This window comes from Taeniopygia guttata, chromosome 15 (genome assembly GCF_048771995.1).
Source record: "Taeniopygia guttata chromosome 15, bTaeGut7.mat, whole genome shotgun sequence".
Classification (NCBI taxonomy): Eukaryota; Metazoa; Chordata; class Aves; order Passeriformes; family Estrildidae; genus Taeniopygia; species Taeniopygia guttata.
In genome coordinates, this window is record NC_133040.1 from 6,899,783 (window position 1) to 6,917,649 (window position 17,867).

Below are 17,867 nucleotides of genomic sequence, written 5' to 3' on the forward strand. Positions count from 1 at the left end.
TACAGCCTTTATTGTCTTGTCATTTATCTTACAGTCTGAGAGTAAGATTGACTTCAACTGTGGAAAAGTGTAGCATTTTTATTAGACTGAGTTTGTTACTTCCTAATAAAGATTTAGCAAGTAAATTATTTTTGAAAGAGTTAATCTTAACTTGCACACTAAAAAAACATGGCAGTTTTGACAGGGGGACAGAGCATGATGAAGTACTGACAGGTAGGTCCAGGTCCCTGTTGCCCCAGCAAGACGACCTGCTCTGGGATTTGGGTGTATATATACACACCCAGTTGGGAATAAATGTATACATGTACATATTAGGTATGTATCTGGGCAGGATTTGGGCTAGTTGTTTGTAACATCCTGTCCCTGGAAGTGCTCAAGACCAGGTTGGATGGGGCTCTGAGCAACTTGTTTGAGTGGAAGGTGTCCCAGCCCATGGCAAAGGGGCAGTTATGAGATGATCATTAAGGTCCCTAACAGCACAAACCCTTCTGGGAATCGATGATAATGAAACCGAGTTCAAATTAGGATGATGAAATAAGTTGGAAGCCTTGCAATTACTCTGTTGTACAGAGATTTATTACCTGCATGTTACAGAAGTGATGTTGTTACTGATGCAGTTAAAAAGCAAAAGTAGTTTCTACGAAGTCTCTCAGGAGTTAAGGTGGGCCCTCTCTTGGACTGCAGTCCCCGTGGCTCCCCTTGCTGCCTGCTGGGCTGATGTCATCCACGCCCTCGGTGCCACAGGCTGCCGCTGTGATCTCACTGGCAGCAGGGGCTGCTGCTGCAGAGCTGCCATTGGCATATTCCACCCTCTCAAAGAAGATCAGTAACTCACAGTGCCTGGTCTGAGGGAACAGATCCACAGCCATGGCTCTCATGGGCCGGAAGGAGGCTCCTTTCACCCTGTTGGAAGGGGCCCGGCACAGGCTTGATGGGGAAGGAAAGAGAGGCAGGAAGAAATGTATTAATATGTCAGAACACTGCTCATCCCTGCTGCTCTTCTCAGAGAGGTTTTTCTTCTCCATAGGCTTATTCACTATCCCTAATATTTCCATAATTTGTGTATTGGGCAATAGCATTCCAAACCAGCTCCTGCAGCTCCCAGCTGTTTCTGGTGAAAGGTAAGCCTCAAGGAACATGGCTTGCAAATAAAAGTCCAGCAATGGTCCCCCCTCCTCAAAAAAAACATAGTTTTCTTCTTACCACATTTATTAAGTCAACTTAATGCAAGAAGCACTTACTCCACAAAGTTATTCATTGCAGCTCTGGGATTACAGGAGACATAGATGAGCTTCTTCAGATGTTCAGCTCTTCTAAGGGCAAGAATTACCTTGGAATCTAGAGGATCAAAACCACAACAGCTATTTAGTGGTTCTGCGTGCAGCAAGAGCGCCACAGAAAAATGCCAGGTTATACTCAGCATGAACAAAACTGCTGCAATGCTGCTCCAAGCTATACCTGAAGCTTCCACTTAATTTATCCCAATGGTGTTTTCTTTGGCTTCCCACCCAACACCCATTGAGAGAACAGACTGAAACCCTAACTTACGCAGCCCTGCTCGTGGTGGATCTACAATTGTGATCAGGTTCTGAGGAGCTAAAACGTTCATTAGGGAAGGAACAATATCTTCTGCCTTCCCACAATAAAATTCAATATTATTCAATTCTGTAATAAAAAGAAAAGATGTTATTGGTGTACTTGTCCAGTCAAAGTAGCTTTCAATTCTGTACCTTGGAAATTAAGTTTTGATGCCTCAGAAACTCCAAATTGTTTAGTCTACCCTGGAAACAGAGTAATTTAAACAATCACTTAACTTCAGACCATTCAAACAACAGTAATCTGAGCATCTTCCACTATCTGGACTAAAGCAAAAGCCCATAACCACCAGTTATGTTAATGTTTTCTTTAGGAGGGTAGCTGTGGTTTCATCTCATTTTTACACTGAAATAAATGTTTTACGTTTCTATTAAAAGAAAAAAGCTGTTCAACTGGAAATTGATCTCATGGGCTAACAAGGTGTTTGTTTTCAAGAGCGATTGTTTAAACGGGACAAGATCACTATCAACAACATGTAATTCCAGGCTGCTTAGATAAGGGAAAGAACAACTGGCTGTGCAACTACTCCTTACCAAACAAAGGCTTCAGCATTTCAGTTTAATTTCGGTTTAATTTCAATTAACTCACCATTAATCTGGGCATTTGCTTTGGCGTCCTGCACAGCTTCCTGACAGAGCTCAATTCCAATTACCTTCTTCACTCTCTGCAGAATCAAAGGAAAAAGATCCCTCTGTGGTCTGTATGTGTGAATGTCACCACTTTTTATAGTATCAGCACTTAACAGGAACTTTGACTCCTACCTAGGCTGCTCAACATAAGGGTGAGCTTTCATAATGATGTGGTAAAGCAGCTGCAGGCAGCTCAATTACAGATTAATTCAAAAAATGAAGATATAAAATCTGTTGCATTTCACATACATTAGGTATCTTCTTCCCTTGTAGCCACAGTTAAAAATGGGTAAAAAGTAGCTTCTATCCAGGAAGAGAAATTGCCAACCTTTGCTAAAGAAATCCCAATGGTTCCTGTCCCACAGCAGATGTCCAGCACGGTGCTCTCTTGGCTCAGTTGTGCCCACTCCCCAATGGCAGTGTACAGCACTTCTGCAGCTTGCGTGTTCACCTGGGAAATTAAGTTTCCAACAGATCTACTTCATAAACAGTAAATATGTTTTAATGAGTCTTAGTAAAGCGCGTTTTCTTGTTTCTAATAAACAAATCATTATCCGCTAAAAATACATTTTAAAGTGTTGGAAGGGCAGAAATAAGTTGTTCAGTGTTACAAAAGGCTGCCATGAAACAGGAGGAAAATTATAATGGACTAGTAAATAGAAAAAGTTGTCTTCAATGTGCTCCCATCAAGCAAGCTTACACTGCTTTTACAGCCAAACATAACACTTACTGCTATTTAATCATACCAAATATAAAAAAAGTTAAATTTCTAGGTATGTGACATCTTGTTCCACAGCATTAGTCAAGCTCAAGAACATTCATGCAGATCCAGTTAAATGAGCAGCTTCACATCATCCTTACCTGAAAAAATGCGTGAGGAGAAATTCTAAATTTTAGGCCAAGGAGTTCTTCATATATGTACTTATCACCAGCCACATGCTCCAAAGGCAAGTCTTCCAGATTGGGAGATTTCCTGGGGATAGGGGAGGAATGAGGAGACAAAACAGAGGGGGAATCAAAACCACAAAAAGAAGACAAACATGTTTGCTACAATCTTTACCAAAGCTGTAATAATCCCAAAAACTCTAGTGCTACATCCTGAGCAGTGACATTTATCATCTGCTCGTGGAGACTCTCCTTGGCCATTAATGTCTCAGAGTGTGCAAGGAACCTCCACCATCTCTGGATGAAGATGGTGTGAGCCATCCATGGAGGATGGGGAGATTGAAAAATTTACATCAATAGGGAAGAAAGGCAGGAGTTACTTGATAATAACAAACATTCACCTACTGCAGTATATCCTTCTATAGCTTGACAAACAGCAATGTCCAGTGCGTTCACCCACTGAAACTCTTGCTGCCTTTATTCAGAGAATGGGAAATTTCAGGAGTCTCTTGTGGCAAAAGTGAGTAACTTCAACAAATTAGTAACAACTGCTGCTACTTCTATGAAGTAGACAAAACAATGCTATGAAATTTGCAAACACCAAAAATCCAGCCACCACCAAAATCCCCCAAAGTAAAGTCAAATCCCTTACCTCTGTCCTTCCTCCACAAAATACAGGGAAGTAACACCACTGCTCTTTCCCATCCCTTCTGTGAAGTATTTTGCCAGAGAGATTTTCAGCTCAGCTAGCTCTTCTTTACTCAATTTCTAAAGTTTTCATGTGAAAGAAGGGAGAATAATCATTTAGTGACTTCAAGATATGATTTAGGGTATGCTTTACATAATAATATTACTTGTTAATTTCCATGTATCAGATTAATCTAAATAGAATCAGAGCAGTGAAGCAAGGTAAACCACAGCAAATAATTCTTCTATTTCTGTTTTGCATGCACAAGTCATAAAATCAAATGTAAGTAGTTCTAAAGCTGAGCCTGGGCTGTCCATTACATATCAAGTGAAATACCTGAGGATTGAAATAAGCAATTGCCATGATGTGGCCACTGCGGCTGGTGCGGACCGTGAGCTGTTTCCAGTGCCCCTCGTAGGTTTCGGGGCTGTACACCGAGTAAGGAGTTGACCTGCAATTTCCAGAAGCTCGGTTACTTATACAGAGATTTCTTGTTTTGTGTAACATTAAACAGTTTATTGAATCAAAAGAAGCGATGGAAAAAATGCTGAGAACAAGAAGAGGGTACATTGATTTGTCAAACAAAGAATGACTTCCAACTAAGAAAGACTGATGGATAGTATCCCCTAAAGCAAAATAACCTGTCCCTCCACACAATCCTCTTGCCCATTTTAACCCATGCAAAATTACAGAGGCAAGAGGCAGCTTCTCACTACATTCAGAGAATGACATAACTTTTTACAATGTTTTCATTAGCTTCTCTGCTTCACACCAAGTTCAAATCTTCCATCTTCATGACTCTTCTGAGATTTCCATTTTTGTGGATTTAACTGCTTTTTAAAGAATGTATCCTTTTTTCTAAAAAAGTACTCTTGCTTAAATGTGCAACTTTTGGTTTATTCCTTTCTGTAGGATGATTCTTCTCATCCAAGAAAACAATGGACCTTGGTTAATTAATTACTCCTTTCAGAAGTGTTTTTCTGAGTGCTTCTTTACTTTTAGTTAGTGGAAGCAGCTCCTGAGTAACACACACTTTTTACTGCAGACTCACACATCCCTTTGCTTGCACTGAAGCTGTGTTCAGCTCGTACCTGACCCCATCTCTGAGCAGCTGAGCAGGAGCACATCCTCAGCAAAACTCCCCATGATGCAGGCACAAGGCAGAAACAAAGAATCGCTAAAATGTGAAACCGGTGTATCTTAGATCTCAAAGCTCAGAATAAACACTAATTAAATTTTTAAATATTTTTGACTAAGATACCAAAATCTTTATGGATAACTCATTTTACTTATGCTCACCTTATGTAGTCTTGAAAAGCTTTTACTACTTTTTTGGCAATAGCAGGAATGTGAATAGTATCAAATGGCTCCACTACAGCACATGTACCACCCTTATATTTGCCAAGACGACAACCCACAGTTTTGTCTTCTTGATTTACACCAATCCCAATCAAGAACTCACATTTGTTGCGATATTCAGTCTAGATTTAAAATAAAGTTATGTAAGATATTTACACAGCATTTATTTGCACATGCCAAGTTTCTCCTGAAAAAAATCCCACGTGGTTAAATGCATTTAAAAATAGACACTGGATTCTGATGTGTGTGAACTACAGTAATAACGAAAAGGTATTAGTAAATCTTGGTAATTAAAAAGCAAAATATTGCCTCTGTTGAGGAACTTATTAACTTACAACACAGGCTTACAAAGACAGCATATTAATTTTAAAGTTATAATATCCAGTTATCAATTTTTCTGTTTCCTGTTAATATTTCCACACAGTATTTACATGAAAGACAACATCTGAAATTCATCATTTATTACAAGACAAAGTCAAATACTCAGTTTGTCCACTGTCTTCTCAAGATCAAATAATGAACATAACCCTCAGCTCATTAACCCTGTTCCACACTTTACCTGAGATTACATTACCTGCAAGGGTGATGCTTTCACTCCCTCCACTGGGCAACATAATTTATTAAACTTCTGCTTCTGCAGGAACAACCACGGTAATAAAGCTCTGTTGTTATTTCCTATTTCCCTGTCCAAATCAGGAACAAAAAATGTAAAGCACACATTTAGATAAATTGAGGTCAAGAGCTGCACAAGACAGGGTTAAATGTACTGGTTACATTATAGTTATGTACTGGATTTATCAATGTACCTATGCATGATAATTAATACCAGTTTTGTTCACAGCAAGAGACAAAAGTGATACTTTGATCTTCAAAGACCAGGCATAAAATTTCGAGGGGATTTTAAAAGAGAAAATCCTAGTAATGAATCTGTCATCTCTACAGACTGATTCTCTCTTAACACCCTATGACAATGCCATTTTTTTACAGGCACAAACATCCCTCTGCTTACAGAACAAGAGGCTTCAAAACCCAATTTCCCTTCACTAAGCAATCTTTTGAAGGTGACCAAGAACATCAATAGCAAGTTTTGTCAGATGGAACAGCTTTTAAGCTGTAGCATCGCAGATTACCTTGTAATTACTTTGACGGGGGATCCGAGTTTTAACCTACCTCTAACTCACTTCAGTTTAGAGGTATCAACTGATGTGAATTTAGCTATATCCCATCACAAGGCCAAGTGTTGTACACATTACGTTACAAACAGGAATTACTTTGTCAGCTTCTGCAGCACTTGTTCGCACTCCTGCTTCTTCTGGGCCAGCTGCGCCTCGTAGGGCACGTTCCACAGCGGGGTCACCACATCCGCGATCCGCTTGCTCAGAGGCTCCTCTCCGCAGGGAGCCGGACGCTTCGCCTCTCCCTGCTCCGAATCCTCCTCCTGCTTCCTCTTCTTGGCGATGGGGTCGGCCTTGGGCTTGGCCAGGCGCACGCTGAGGTGGCGGCTCTTCCAGAGCGCGCCGTGCAGCACCCGCACGGCCTTGTCCCGCTCCTCCTCGCTCTTGAACGTCACGAAGGCGAACGTCTGCTTCCCGAAGAGTTTTATCTTGTGAGGATTGAGCCCGTACTTGGCCAGGAACTTTTTCACATCGTTAAACCCAATGTATTTGGGCAGGTTCTGTATCTCTACTTTATAAATCTCGGAGGTGAACAAGTCTCCCTTAATGTATCTGTATACGTCGGGGCTCTCCGCGGGCTCTTCCCCGGCCTGGCTGTCCGGCTCAGCCCCATCTCCAGCCTCCGCCACAGGAGCCGTGTCGCGGTCGGGATCGGGGTCGCGGCGCTCGCCTTCCTCCGCCATGCTCCGGCCGCCCCCTCACGCACCCCGCGCCCTCCCGGGGCGGGGCTGTAGCCTCACGGGCGGGCCGCTGCGTTGAGAATGACGGCACCGGAGCGATCTGGTTGTTTTTTAAGCGCTGCCCCTCAGCGCTGCGGCTCCGAGAGCACCCGCGGCCCTTAAGCACATTAAAAACAGCAGCTCACGCATCACCCCTTCCCTCACGCGAGCGCCATCTTGGGCCGGGACGCGGGCGGTCGCCGCCATGGCGCGGGGGGTGATGGGAAAGGCGCCTGGGAAACGGGACAAGGAAAACGCTTCTCGGGACGCGGAGGGGCCGCGCCGGCGGTCGGTACCGCGGGTCGGCGGCGGGGCCGGTATCGGGGCCGGTTCCGAGGAGCCACGGGGAGAGCGGTGTGACGGGGCCGGGGCGGGCGGGGCTGTGCCGCGCCGGGGGCGGGGCGCGGGGCCGAAGGGAGCGGGCGTTTCCCATGGAGCCTCGCGGCGGCGCGGCGCGGGCTGCGGGAATGAGGTAAAGGCGGGCGGGGCGCGCGGCAGGAAGCGGCGAGCGGAGCGGCGAGCGGGCCCATGGCGGACACGGCGGTGAGGGGCGGCCGCGGGCCGGGAGCCGCGCGGGGAGGGGGCGGCACCGCGGGCCGGGATGGGAGAGTAACGGGAACAGGTGGGGCCGGGCGGGGGGAGCCGAGGTCGGGCAGGGCCCGGGGGGGACGGGCGCTGGGCCTTGCCGGGGCTGGAGCGGCCGCGCCCGCTGGGCCGGGGGTTGGCGACCGCTCCGGGCACGTGCGGCCGCTCCGCCCGCCCTGGCCGTTCCCCGGTGTGAGGGAGCCCGGGCGAGCCGGGATCTCTCGGGTGGTGCTTCTCCACGTTTCCCTCCTTTCTTCTCGTCCTGCCTCTGCCCGCCTCCCGCGGGCCGCTGCCGCCCGTGCCGCACCGGTTGCTCACGTGCTTCTGTCGCGGCCCGGCGGGATCGTGTCGTGATAACGGGGCCGCGTTCTGCCTGTGCCTGCTGTGCATTGTGCGTTTCTCACGCTCTGTGCAATTATTTGCTCCGGCGCAGAACGCACGATGAATTACCCTGCGGGATGTGCTGCTTGCACACATGGATACAATGTATAAAAGTTTGGCTAACATTTCCTTTTTTTTTAGGAAACAGATGTGACGTAATTCCTTTCTCGATTTTTTTGCCATGCTGGAGCACTCTGAATATAAAATTTGCGATATCTTTTGTGACGTTGATGATACAACTAGATTTTATTAACACCATTTTTTACCTAGTTTTCCCTTGCTCCCCCCTCTTTTTTCTCTAGTATTTAGTAAAAATAGACTACCTCATTTCTGTTGTTTTATGCACACGTGGTGTGTACCTACTCTATAAAGGATATAGTGAATAGAGCCCGTAAGAGCGGACTCTTCCATTTGTATAGTAAAAATATTATTTAAATGTCTTATACGTGTAGACTGTTTGCCCTTTCTGTTACTCAAGCAGCAGCAAAAAAAGAAAACCCAAACCCAAATCAGTTCCCTAGACCTGAGATAGCTGTTCTGTGGCTTTGTTAAACTTGCATCTGAATCTCCCTCCTAGGCTTGTGTGCTGAGTCCTTCTTAGCAGTCTGTATGTGTGAAGTACTAGAGATGTTTATCATTTCCTAGTAGTCATGGTAGTAAAAACCTTCTTAAGCTTAATGAGTCCTCTGACAGATTCCTAAACAACTTTAATAGGAAGTATTATTTTGGCCATTTACCTGTAACCTAAAGTTCCTTGAGGAGTCTTAAAGCAAGAAACCTAAATTATTTTATGAGTATTACAGCTGTGCCTCAAAATGTCTTTGATTATGTTGACTGTAGGTGGTTTGAATGCATAAGACAGAATGATGAACTTGGGATGCAATATGTCCCTTAAGCTGGGTTAGGTGGATGTTGTGTGGTTTTTTTCTAATTTTCCCATTAACAATGGGTTATTAGGCACTAAGAAATAGTAGAGTTTTAGTAGCATAAAACACATTACATAGGAAAAAATGTCGATGAAATTATTTTTCTATAACCCAGAGCTATTACTCCAAGGCCAAGTCTCTGCACAATTCATGAGTGGTAGGATTAAAACACCTAGCACTGCATGACCACCTTTTTGTTTCTTAGTGTGCCTGAATGTTGACTTGGCAGTCATTTGTTTTCAGGTATAATCATATTTCTTTACTTTTATGGGGTATTACAGTTAATAAGAGCTAGTTGCTGGAAAGGCATAAATATTTTAAATGCAGATGGGAGTACTTCAGGGTTGGGATACATAGCAAGTTTTTATTTTCTTTTTTCCTCCTCAGGAAGCACATGAGGAGCATGATACTTCTACTGAAAATGCAGATGACTCTAACCATGATCCTCAGTTTGAGCCCATAGTTTCCCTTCCAGAGCAAGAAATAAAAACTCTGGAAGAGGATGAGGAAGAACTCTTTAAGATGTGAGTAGAATACTTTTCACTATTACCTGAATGTTTGCTAGGCTTAAACTTGACAGTGTTTACAAAAAGCTGCATAACTTGCAGCAGTCTCTGTATGAAGGCTGACTTGGTGGGTCTGCACTGTGATGGCAGAGATTGAGTGGGGTGTGATTGATGTTGCCCCAAGAAAATGAAGTCTGGAACCACAGAAGGGAGCTGATCGTGTGAATCTGGCTTTAGCATTGTTTGCTTAAAAGAAGACAACAACTTAGGTAATAATTATTGAAATTGTGGTCACAGAATGTGAAACAAGTATCTTGGGAGGAAGGAAATGAGATGTATGTGGTGTTGCTGCCATGCATCCCTGGGTAAAGGGTGATGTACAAGGTACTGAAATAAAAAAAACAACAGCCACAGTACAGTGTTGGGGCATTTGTGGCAGTTCCTGTCTGTTGTCTTCAACATAGTTTATCCATAGATTATGCTTATTGTCAAATTAGGATGGCTTGATCTGCCTGAAGAAAAATGTAGTCTAAAGGCTTAAGAAGCATTTTGAATTTGATCCCTGATGTGCTGGCTTGAAATAGGTTTAAAAATTCTGCTTTTGCTTAATCACAGAATGGTAGTTCTCATCTGAAAGAGAGATTAATTTCTCCTTGTACAGATTCTGATAATAACTAAAATTATGGTCAGCTTCTGACAAGGTAGTATGGTGAACTCTGGCTATAGCAAAACCTGTTAATTAGCTACCAGAATTTAAAGGTTTGCCTACACAAAAGATGTTTGTCGTCCCCTAAGAGTGTCCAGAACCTGTTGAATTTTAGTACAGTTATTATATAAATTAAAATCTAATAAAATATTAGGAATTATAATACCAGTTTCTGAAAGTGTATTTTGTAGCAGAGCAGGGGATCTTATTAAGGGAATAGTTTCCTTCTTGTGTGTGGCTTTTAAAAAGAACTGTGCTGTTTGGTCAGCTGTGGTATTTTATTGCATGCAGGCTAATTAAATTTTCTGTTCTCCAAGGCGAGCGAAGCTTTTCCGGTTTGCATCTGAGAATGACCTTCCAGAGTGGAAAGAACGAGGAACTGGTGATGTGAAACTCCTGAAACACAAGGAGAAGGGAACAATTCGCCTCCTCATGAGGAGGGATAAAACCCTTAAAATCTGTGCAAACCATTACAGTATGTTATACATTTCTATACTTATTCTTGATTTTAAAAATAAGCTTGTAGAATTTAAGTATGGTTGTTTCTTGCTCTTCATACAAGGCTTTGGGCATCAAAAACCATTAGGGGTTATTTGTATTAACGGAAAGAAGCTGGAGGTTTTTTCTTTAAGAGTATGATAGTGCTGTAAGACTGACAAAAGTCACTTTAAAATTTAGCTGTGATAGACAGACATTATTAATCATTAAAATAAAGCACAAACTGGAAACAACCACATAAAGTGTAGAACATGTAGGCCTTAATAGTGCTTGAAATAAGAATTTAATGTATGCTGGCTCGCTTTTGTAGAAGAGTGAGAAAAACCATGATGTAATAACTTACTACTTTGAGCTAAATGTCTGAATTTCTAAAACCAATCCTTAACCACCAGAAAACAGATACTGAGGTGCTAAGTAAATCTGAGTCTGCCTTTCTCTGCTTGTGAAATAAACTGAAATGAATGTGTGCTATTGGGCTGACTCATTCCAAAAAGAATCCTCTTTGAATTAAAAAAACACGGAAGAGCAAGACAGACTTGAAAGTCATCACACCTTGCAACAAATAGACCAGTTTGCTGACACTTTGCTTGTCTTGGTGGTGCTAAGATTTTTATATGAGAAGTCTGTAGTGTTCTGTGACATTAAACTACATTTAGATAATTTGAAATAAGAAGTAGCTTAATGCAAACCTCAATAACTCCACCAACCAGTAGGAATAAACCTTTTGTTTAGGGAAAAAAATGTTGCACATAGGAGAACAGAACTGATGAATTTATAGTATTCATGTTAAAAGTTGTTTAGACTTTTTTCCTGGAAAAGCTGCTCTCCATATAGATTTGTTTATTGAATTTATGCTGACTCACAGACAAAAGAATTCTCTTGATTTTTACAAAGCATTAAATGGAGCAAAATGTATTTTCATCTCTAGATGTTAAAAATACAGGGAAGGGAGTGGACTCTCCAGATTTCTCCTGAACTAGACAAGGCCCAAGGAGAAGAAAAGCCTTGCTTACACTTTGCATGTCTGTAATATAAAAAGTCTTAAGATACTGTGGGAAGTCACATTTCAACTTCTCCAGTCAGTCAGGTGAGGTAATTGTAGTGTCTTAGAGGGACAGGACCCCATTTATTGGGAGTGAACAAACAGATTGAAAAGACACTGTACACTTTGCAGCACCACAGAATTCTGTAATATCTTGTAGCGCAGCTTTAAACTGATAAGACACGTAATTAACCTGATGACTAATTGAAGGAAAAATGCTTTTTAAAATTATTTTTGGTAGTAGTTTTGGTGTGCAGAAGAAGAATGAGTGTTGTTTGTCTGGATGCCTTTTTCTTCTCAATCATTTGTCTGTACTTCAGAACTGTGGTCAGTGACTCTTAGCATCTCTTAGTATCACAATCATCTGTCTTAAGCAAAAATTGAATCCAACTCTTTCCCTAACAGCAGTGAATCCAGCATCCTCTCACACAGTAATGGCTTTGCATAATTTCTTTGACAATGTAAAGAAAAATACATATGAGCACCACTGTCTTGTATTTATCCCAAAGTAATTCTGTGTCAAATGCTTTATGTAACTATCACAGCCCATTTTCACTGAGATTATGGAGTCTGATGTGGAAAGCATTTGCTATTGGGCTCTGTACATCTTTTAATGCTTTCCTTTCAGTCACACCCTTAATGGAGCTGAAGCCTAACGCTGGGAGCGACAGGGCGTGGGTCTGGAACACACATGCTGACTTTGCAGATGAATGCCCCAAGCCCGAACTTCTGGCAATCCGATTTCTAAACGCAGAGAGTGAGTGGACTGGCACTGAACTTACACTGATTGTAAACTGCTATGTTACCCTGCTTGTCTAAATGCTGCTCTCAACCATTGCTGGAGATGTGCTGTATCTCACCCCTGCGTGGTAGTGTTAGCTAATTAATTCTTTAGCTGAGAGAAGTCTGTTAATCATTTAACTATATTTGTTGACAAACAGTGTAGCAATTAGGTCTGCAGTAACATTTGTACAGTTTCTGCCCTAGGCGCTTTCTTAACCTAAGCTATTTAAGTGCTATGCCAATTAGAATAAAACTATAGGCAGTTAAAGACTCACAGCTTACTTTAATGTAATTCAGATGCTCAGTTGTAGTTAAGATTAGAGTTTTGCATTAGAAATAAGGAAATCCTGACCTGATATTTCTACATCTGGGTTGGTTTTACTTTTTTTGATGGTGTATATAGTATCTTCTTTGTTTTGATAAAACAGAACCCTCAGTGAAGAGTGCAAGTCAGACCCATCGTGCTAGTTGGTTGAAGTACCAGAAAAGTAACTCTAATAGTGGATCAGCTAGGATTGAATCAAAGAAGTGTTTGGAGGCAGAGGGGGTTTATGTTGTTTTGTTTTGCTGTTGGTTTGGGGTTTCTTTTTAAAGTAGCAAAATGAAAAAGCATTGCATTCCTTGCTTTACAATTTGCCACACGAGTTTAGTGTGGTAGCCTCCTTTTCTCCTTACATACTAGATGAATCATGAAGTGGTTGAATATTTTAAAATTTGATGGATTTTACTATATCAGGAAAGTATATCTTGCCTTTTTCCTTTGCCTTAAGTCTCGGATATCATTTTGTTTAGCCAAATAAACCTTTCTGGTCCTCCTGCTTAGTGCTTGCTTCATGATCAAGTAGGAAATGAAGGGGTAACTATTTGCTAATCTCTGAAAAGTCTTTCCCTCTTTCTGATAGAGGCTGTTCAACTTACTGAATGTTGCTTGTTGAATGTCAGCTTATTGTCTTGAGGGAATAGTCCTTTCTTCCTCTTTGCCCTTTGTGGTACTGACTAAGCAGATGACAGGTGAACAGACCTAAGTTTGTCCTTCAGGTGTCTCTTCTGTTTGAGATGCTTGAAAAGGAATCGATACAAACACTTCCTGGACTAGTTACCAAGTGCTTTCAGAATTCCTGTGGGGCAACAGTGACCTCCTGTGGTCAGCCAGGCCAGCCTGGGATGCCAGGGTAGTACCGCCTTGGTCATTCTGGTGTCAGGAAGCTCCTTGCCCAGTCCCTTATTGCTTGTATTACTTGTGTAGAGGCATTATTACAATTTGATCAGCTGCTTGGAATGGCTATTGAATCAAGTGGTGGCTTAGACCAGAATGTAATGAGGATTATGCACTGTTGGCTCTTGCAGTGAGGAATAACCCTTGGGTAGAGAGTCTGAATGCTGTACTAGTGAAACAGGCATTATCTTCCTTTGCTGATGCTAAGAATTCCCAGTTATAGTCAGGTTGTGGAAGACTCTTAAGGTGTAACATAGTTGGCAAGGATAGCAGTTCAAAGCTAATCTTCAGTCTTTTGCATACAGATAGTTGTATTAGCAGTCTCTGACATCATATTCCTATTCCTTTAGGCTACAGACAGCTGGGAGTTGCAGTAACTCCAAACAGCTCCTGCTGGCATTACATTTTGAATATTTTGCAAAATAAGCTGCTTTAGTAAACTTGCTGAAGAAGATGAATTACTTTTGCATGAAGATGTGACTGAAGAATTTTGCATTTTGTATGATTTACTAGATGACTTCATAAGTCCCTACAAATTTTGTTTACACAAAGCTTCCCCTAGGTTATCTTTCTTCAAGATTAGAAATATTCAGTGTTGTGAGGCGGTAAAAGTAATGAAAAAATATTTTATCTTCACTGAAACAGATGCACAGAAATTCAAGGCAAAATTTGAAGAATGCAGGAATGAAGTAGGCAAGACAGCAAAGAAAGGTAAGGTAGTCTCAGTGTACTTGGTGCCACATTTCTGAGCTGTGTGAGTGGTTACAGTACCCTGGAGTGTCGTGTTCCAGCAGACTCACTCTGTGCTGAACTGCAGCCATCAGTTCAGGTGCTTTTCTGTCTGCAAGAGTAAGAGCTCACAGGAGCGACGATGGCCTTCTGTCCTGTGGAAGGCTGTTACAGTTGCTGTTGGGACATGGCTGCTTTGGAGAGGTTGTCAAGGAAATATTTATGGCTTATAGTAAACAAACGAACTGTGAACACTGCAACCACAGTGCTCTTTTCTTCCTTCCAGGTCCTTTTCCCAAATTTCACAAATGTATAATCATGCAAGTATAATATTTACTGTTTTTTATAGTGTTTAGTGTGTGTGAGATTGTTCACAAGTCTAACAGATTATTGCACCTCTCTTTAGAATTGCCTTTGTAATGAGGCATGTCACCATGTAAATAAAAATCAACATTTCTGTCTTTCTGAAGTACAGACTACCACTTGTCTGCAGTCAGCATTCTTCAGGATATTTAGATTGGAGTTTTCCAGTCATAGGAGTTCCTATGCTCCAATTGCAGGCTGGGGAACTTGACTTTGGGTTTTTTTTTGGTTAAGATGCCAAGAAACTAAGGGCTTGTCTGGATACTTTATTGGTAGCAGCACAGCTGGACAGATGTTACACATTCCTTAGTCCCTGTGATTAAGCCCTTGTATGGTGATTAATGTGTATGAGTGGTGTTTCTTGAAATCTGACATCTGAAGTAATTACCAGAGGAAAAGAAATTGAATGAGTTACTCCAGTGGTCAGTGAAGAATATCTTTTTGTCCAATACCAGTTGTCTTTCCCCACCCCCTTCACCCTCTACTTCTTTACTCTTTCTAACAGGAAAATGCATTACTGCTTGTATGTAATACCTTTCCTAACCGATCTTTTAGCAGGCACAGACAAAAATGATAGTGCTGATAAAGTTGCTGAAAAACTAGAAGAGCTTTCTGTAAAGGAAGAGAGCAAAGAATCTGAGAAGAAAGAGACCAAGGAAAAAACTGAAGAAAAGCAATAAAATCATTCTGGGCCTTGCAGTTTTTCCTTTACTTTTTTTTTTTTTTTTCAATTTTTTTTGTTTTGTTTTTTTTAATTTTTACAAGGGACTTTATATGGAACTGCATTCAACATTCACATTGTTTTTTCTAGGCTTTTGCCCTTTGGAAGGTGTCTTTCAGAAAAATTCATTCCCCAGTCATGAAAATGTACTGTGCTAACTTTCTTTTCCATAGTGGAAACACTTAGTCATCCAAAAGAGTGAATAAAACAAACTTGAAAACAGCATCAGGGGACAGAACTGAGTTTTCTGTATACTGTAAAGGCTTATGAATACACTTGTTTATTTGAGCTACATATCACCATTCCTGTGAATTAAGTAGGTTAATAGACTTTGTCAGCAGGGAAGATCAGGATTGCATTTGTGTTGCTTATATGGCTTCTATGTAATCTAACAGACCTTTCACACCTGCTGCTGTGTGTACTTGAGCAGGGAATGTGCCTGTGCTTCTCAAAATGCAGCAGACTTCTGGAATCAGGCAATAAGAGCATTCCTGGCACATTGCTGCTGCTGATCCATCAGATGGTGAAAATAAAGGTGGGGGACAAAATTTCCTATGTCAGAATTGAGAAGCATTTTCTTCTCACAAAACAAAATCTGTTCTTCCCCCCCGCCCCAAATTTTAATAGTACAAAGGCTTCATTCTAGCAGAAAGCTGCTGCTGTCCCAGATCTTCCATTGCTGCTTGCTGACTGAAGGCAGCTGCAGCAGCCTGTTATGCTGAGTATGAGCAAAGGAATCGGAGCTCTTTGAGTACCTTCCTGTGAGATTCCCCTTTGCCAGTATATTGTTTTGCCAGTATATTTGCCAGTATATAGTCTCAAGAATGTATAGGCCTAAAATATATAAGCTTTTTTTCCCAGGGCTTTGGAGCTCCTGTTTTTACAAACTGGAGGAATTTTGAACTTCTCAGATGTTTGGTAGGGAGGCTGTCCTAGGAGAGCAGCAGGCTGGAATTCCCTTTGGAACAGTTAATTGTGCATGTGCTTGAGGGACACCCTCCTTGCCAGAATGGAAAAATTGGTCAAATCTCTTCCCTGCAAATGTTTTTTGTTTATCCAATTTCAAATTAGTGCTAGTGAGTAAGAAAATAAACTATAGTAAGCAATAAAATCAACACAATTAAGTCTGATAGATGAACTGAATTTTGTTGTTAAACACTAATACAAGGATTGTGTTAGGAACAGAGATGAAGTTTTATAATAGTTTGCAAAATAATTATGAAAACTGGACAAAACTTGCTAAACTGTAAGACTGAATGATGTTAACATGGGATAGCAAGACCTTTTTGTCTTCATAAAGAGCCTTTTAACTCAGTCAGGTTCTGCAGTCTACCTAAGGAAAATATATTTTTAAAAAATAAATCATGTCTTTCTTCTTAGCACTGCCTTTTGATGCTACAGTGAATGAGTCTTGAATCTGGAACTGTAATTAAGGTACTTGCTTCATTCAAACAAAAGAATTCTTTTGGTGTTTTGCACATTTCCCTTCAACTACAGCAGATATCAAAAGTCTGTTAATTAACAAAGATGGTTGAAAGGCAAAATAAAATGCTCTTTAGTGTTTCTGGTTTGGAAGTAACAAGACAAAGCTATTTTGAAGTATTTAGCATTTGAATGTAAAAGCCAAATCTTTTATCCATGAATCACTGTAAATGATCTGATAATGTCAAACTGTGTCTAAATTGATAGAAATTACTTTAAAATTTCAAAATAAACGTAAATTTTCATTTAAAGGATTTGCTTTTCATTTTAAGAACTTACTGGGAATGCATTTTTAGTCTGCAGGGGCAAAATGATGAAGGCAGCAAAATAGGTAAGTTGCATTTCACTGTCAAACGTTGTACAAAAGGGAGGGGGCAGCACCTGAACGACTTAATTTGTCTTAGTATTAGTCATTGATGACTCCTGCTTAATGTTCTACCCTCTCTTCTCACTTCAGCACGTTTTCCATTCTTGTTTAGGTTAACTGATCTGTGTTTACAGTTCATGGATTGCAACCATCCTTGCAAGTCTTCAGCCTCAAAGAGCAAAGCTAAGAGAGACCACTCAGTAAAATAATTTCTCTGGGTAACATTTGGCTGAAGAATATTTTAGTCCTTTAAACTAAAGGATGGTCATTCAGTGTTTTTGTCACTTTAGCTGTTCTACACATTAAAAAGCAGTAAGTATTTTTGAAGTTATCTCAGTGAAATAAGTCTTGTTGTTTTGTGAAAGTCATTCTAATGATTTAACTTGCCTATAGGTAGACTGCCAAGTGAAGATTTTTTAAAAGTCCTAATCCATTTTTTATAAACAAGGGAAATACAACAGGGTTAATTGTTGGGTGCTAAAGTCTGCAATTTATACAAATTTTCTGCTTG

The 17,867-nt window shown here is 41.2% G+C and overlaps 2 protein-coding genes and 1 non-coding gene across 4 annotated transcripts; 2 read left to right on the forward strand and 1 right to left on the reverse strand.

Annotated features, from left to right (window-relative positions):
- Nucleotides 1-554: 554 nt before the first annotated feature.
- On the reverse strand, nucleotides 555-7,148 carry TRMT2A (tRNA methyltransferase 2 homolog A). The gene is made up of 11 exons (XM_030285996.4): nucleotides 6,429-7,148; nucleotides 5,732-5,840; nucleotides 5,098-5,279; nucleotides 4,135-4,249; nucleotides 3,763-3,878; nucleotides 3,087-3,198; nucleotides 2,554-2,676; nucleotides 2,185-2,260; nucleotides 1,549-1,665; nucleotides 1,242-1,338; nucleotides 555-927 (listed from the first exon to the last, which is right to left on the reverse strand). The coding sequence occupies exons 1-11, from the start codon at nucleotides 7,013-7,015 to the stop codon at nucleotides 657-659; spliced, it is 1,905 nt and encodes a 634-aa protein (XP_030141856.4). The 5' UTR covers nucleotides 7,016-7,148; the 3' UTR covers nucleotides 555-656.
- A 292-nt stretch (nucleotides 7,149-7,440) lies between these two features.
- RANBP1 (RAN binding protein 1) lies at nucleotides 7,441-17,240 on the forward strand. Of its 2 annotated transcripts, none has more exons than XM_072936347.1 (6): nucleotides 7,441-7,594; nucleotides 9,331-9,467; nucleotides 10,473-10,630; nucleotides 12,324-12,452; nucleotides 14,340-14,405; nucleotides 15,342-17,240. In XM_072936347.1, exons 1-6 carry the CDS (start codon nucleotides 7,580-7,582, stop codon nucleotides 15,464-15,466), a joined length of 630 nt encoding a protein of 209 aa, XP_072792448.1. In that variant the 5' UTR covers nucleotides 7,441-7,579; the 3' UTR covers nucleotides 15,467-17,240. The 2 variants fall into 2 exon arrangements, with proteins under 2 accessions (XP_072792448.1, XP_072792449.1); XM_072936348.1 differs by lacking the exon at nucleotides 15,342-17,240 and adding an exon at nucleotides 14,710-14,855.
- LOC115497456 (small nucleolar RNA SNORA77) lies at nucleotides 14,485-14,616 on the forward strand. The gene has a single exon (XR_003963027.4). It is a non-coding gene; the product is annotated as a small nucleolar RNA SNORA77 (small nucleolar RNA).
- Nucleotides 17,241-17,867: the final 627 nt, after the last annotated feature.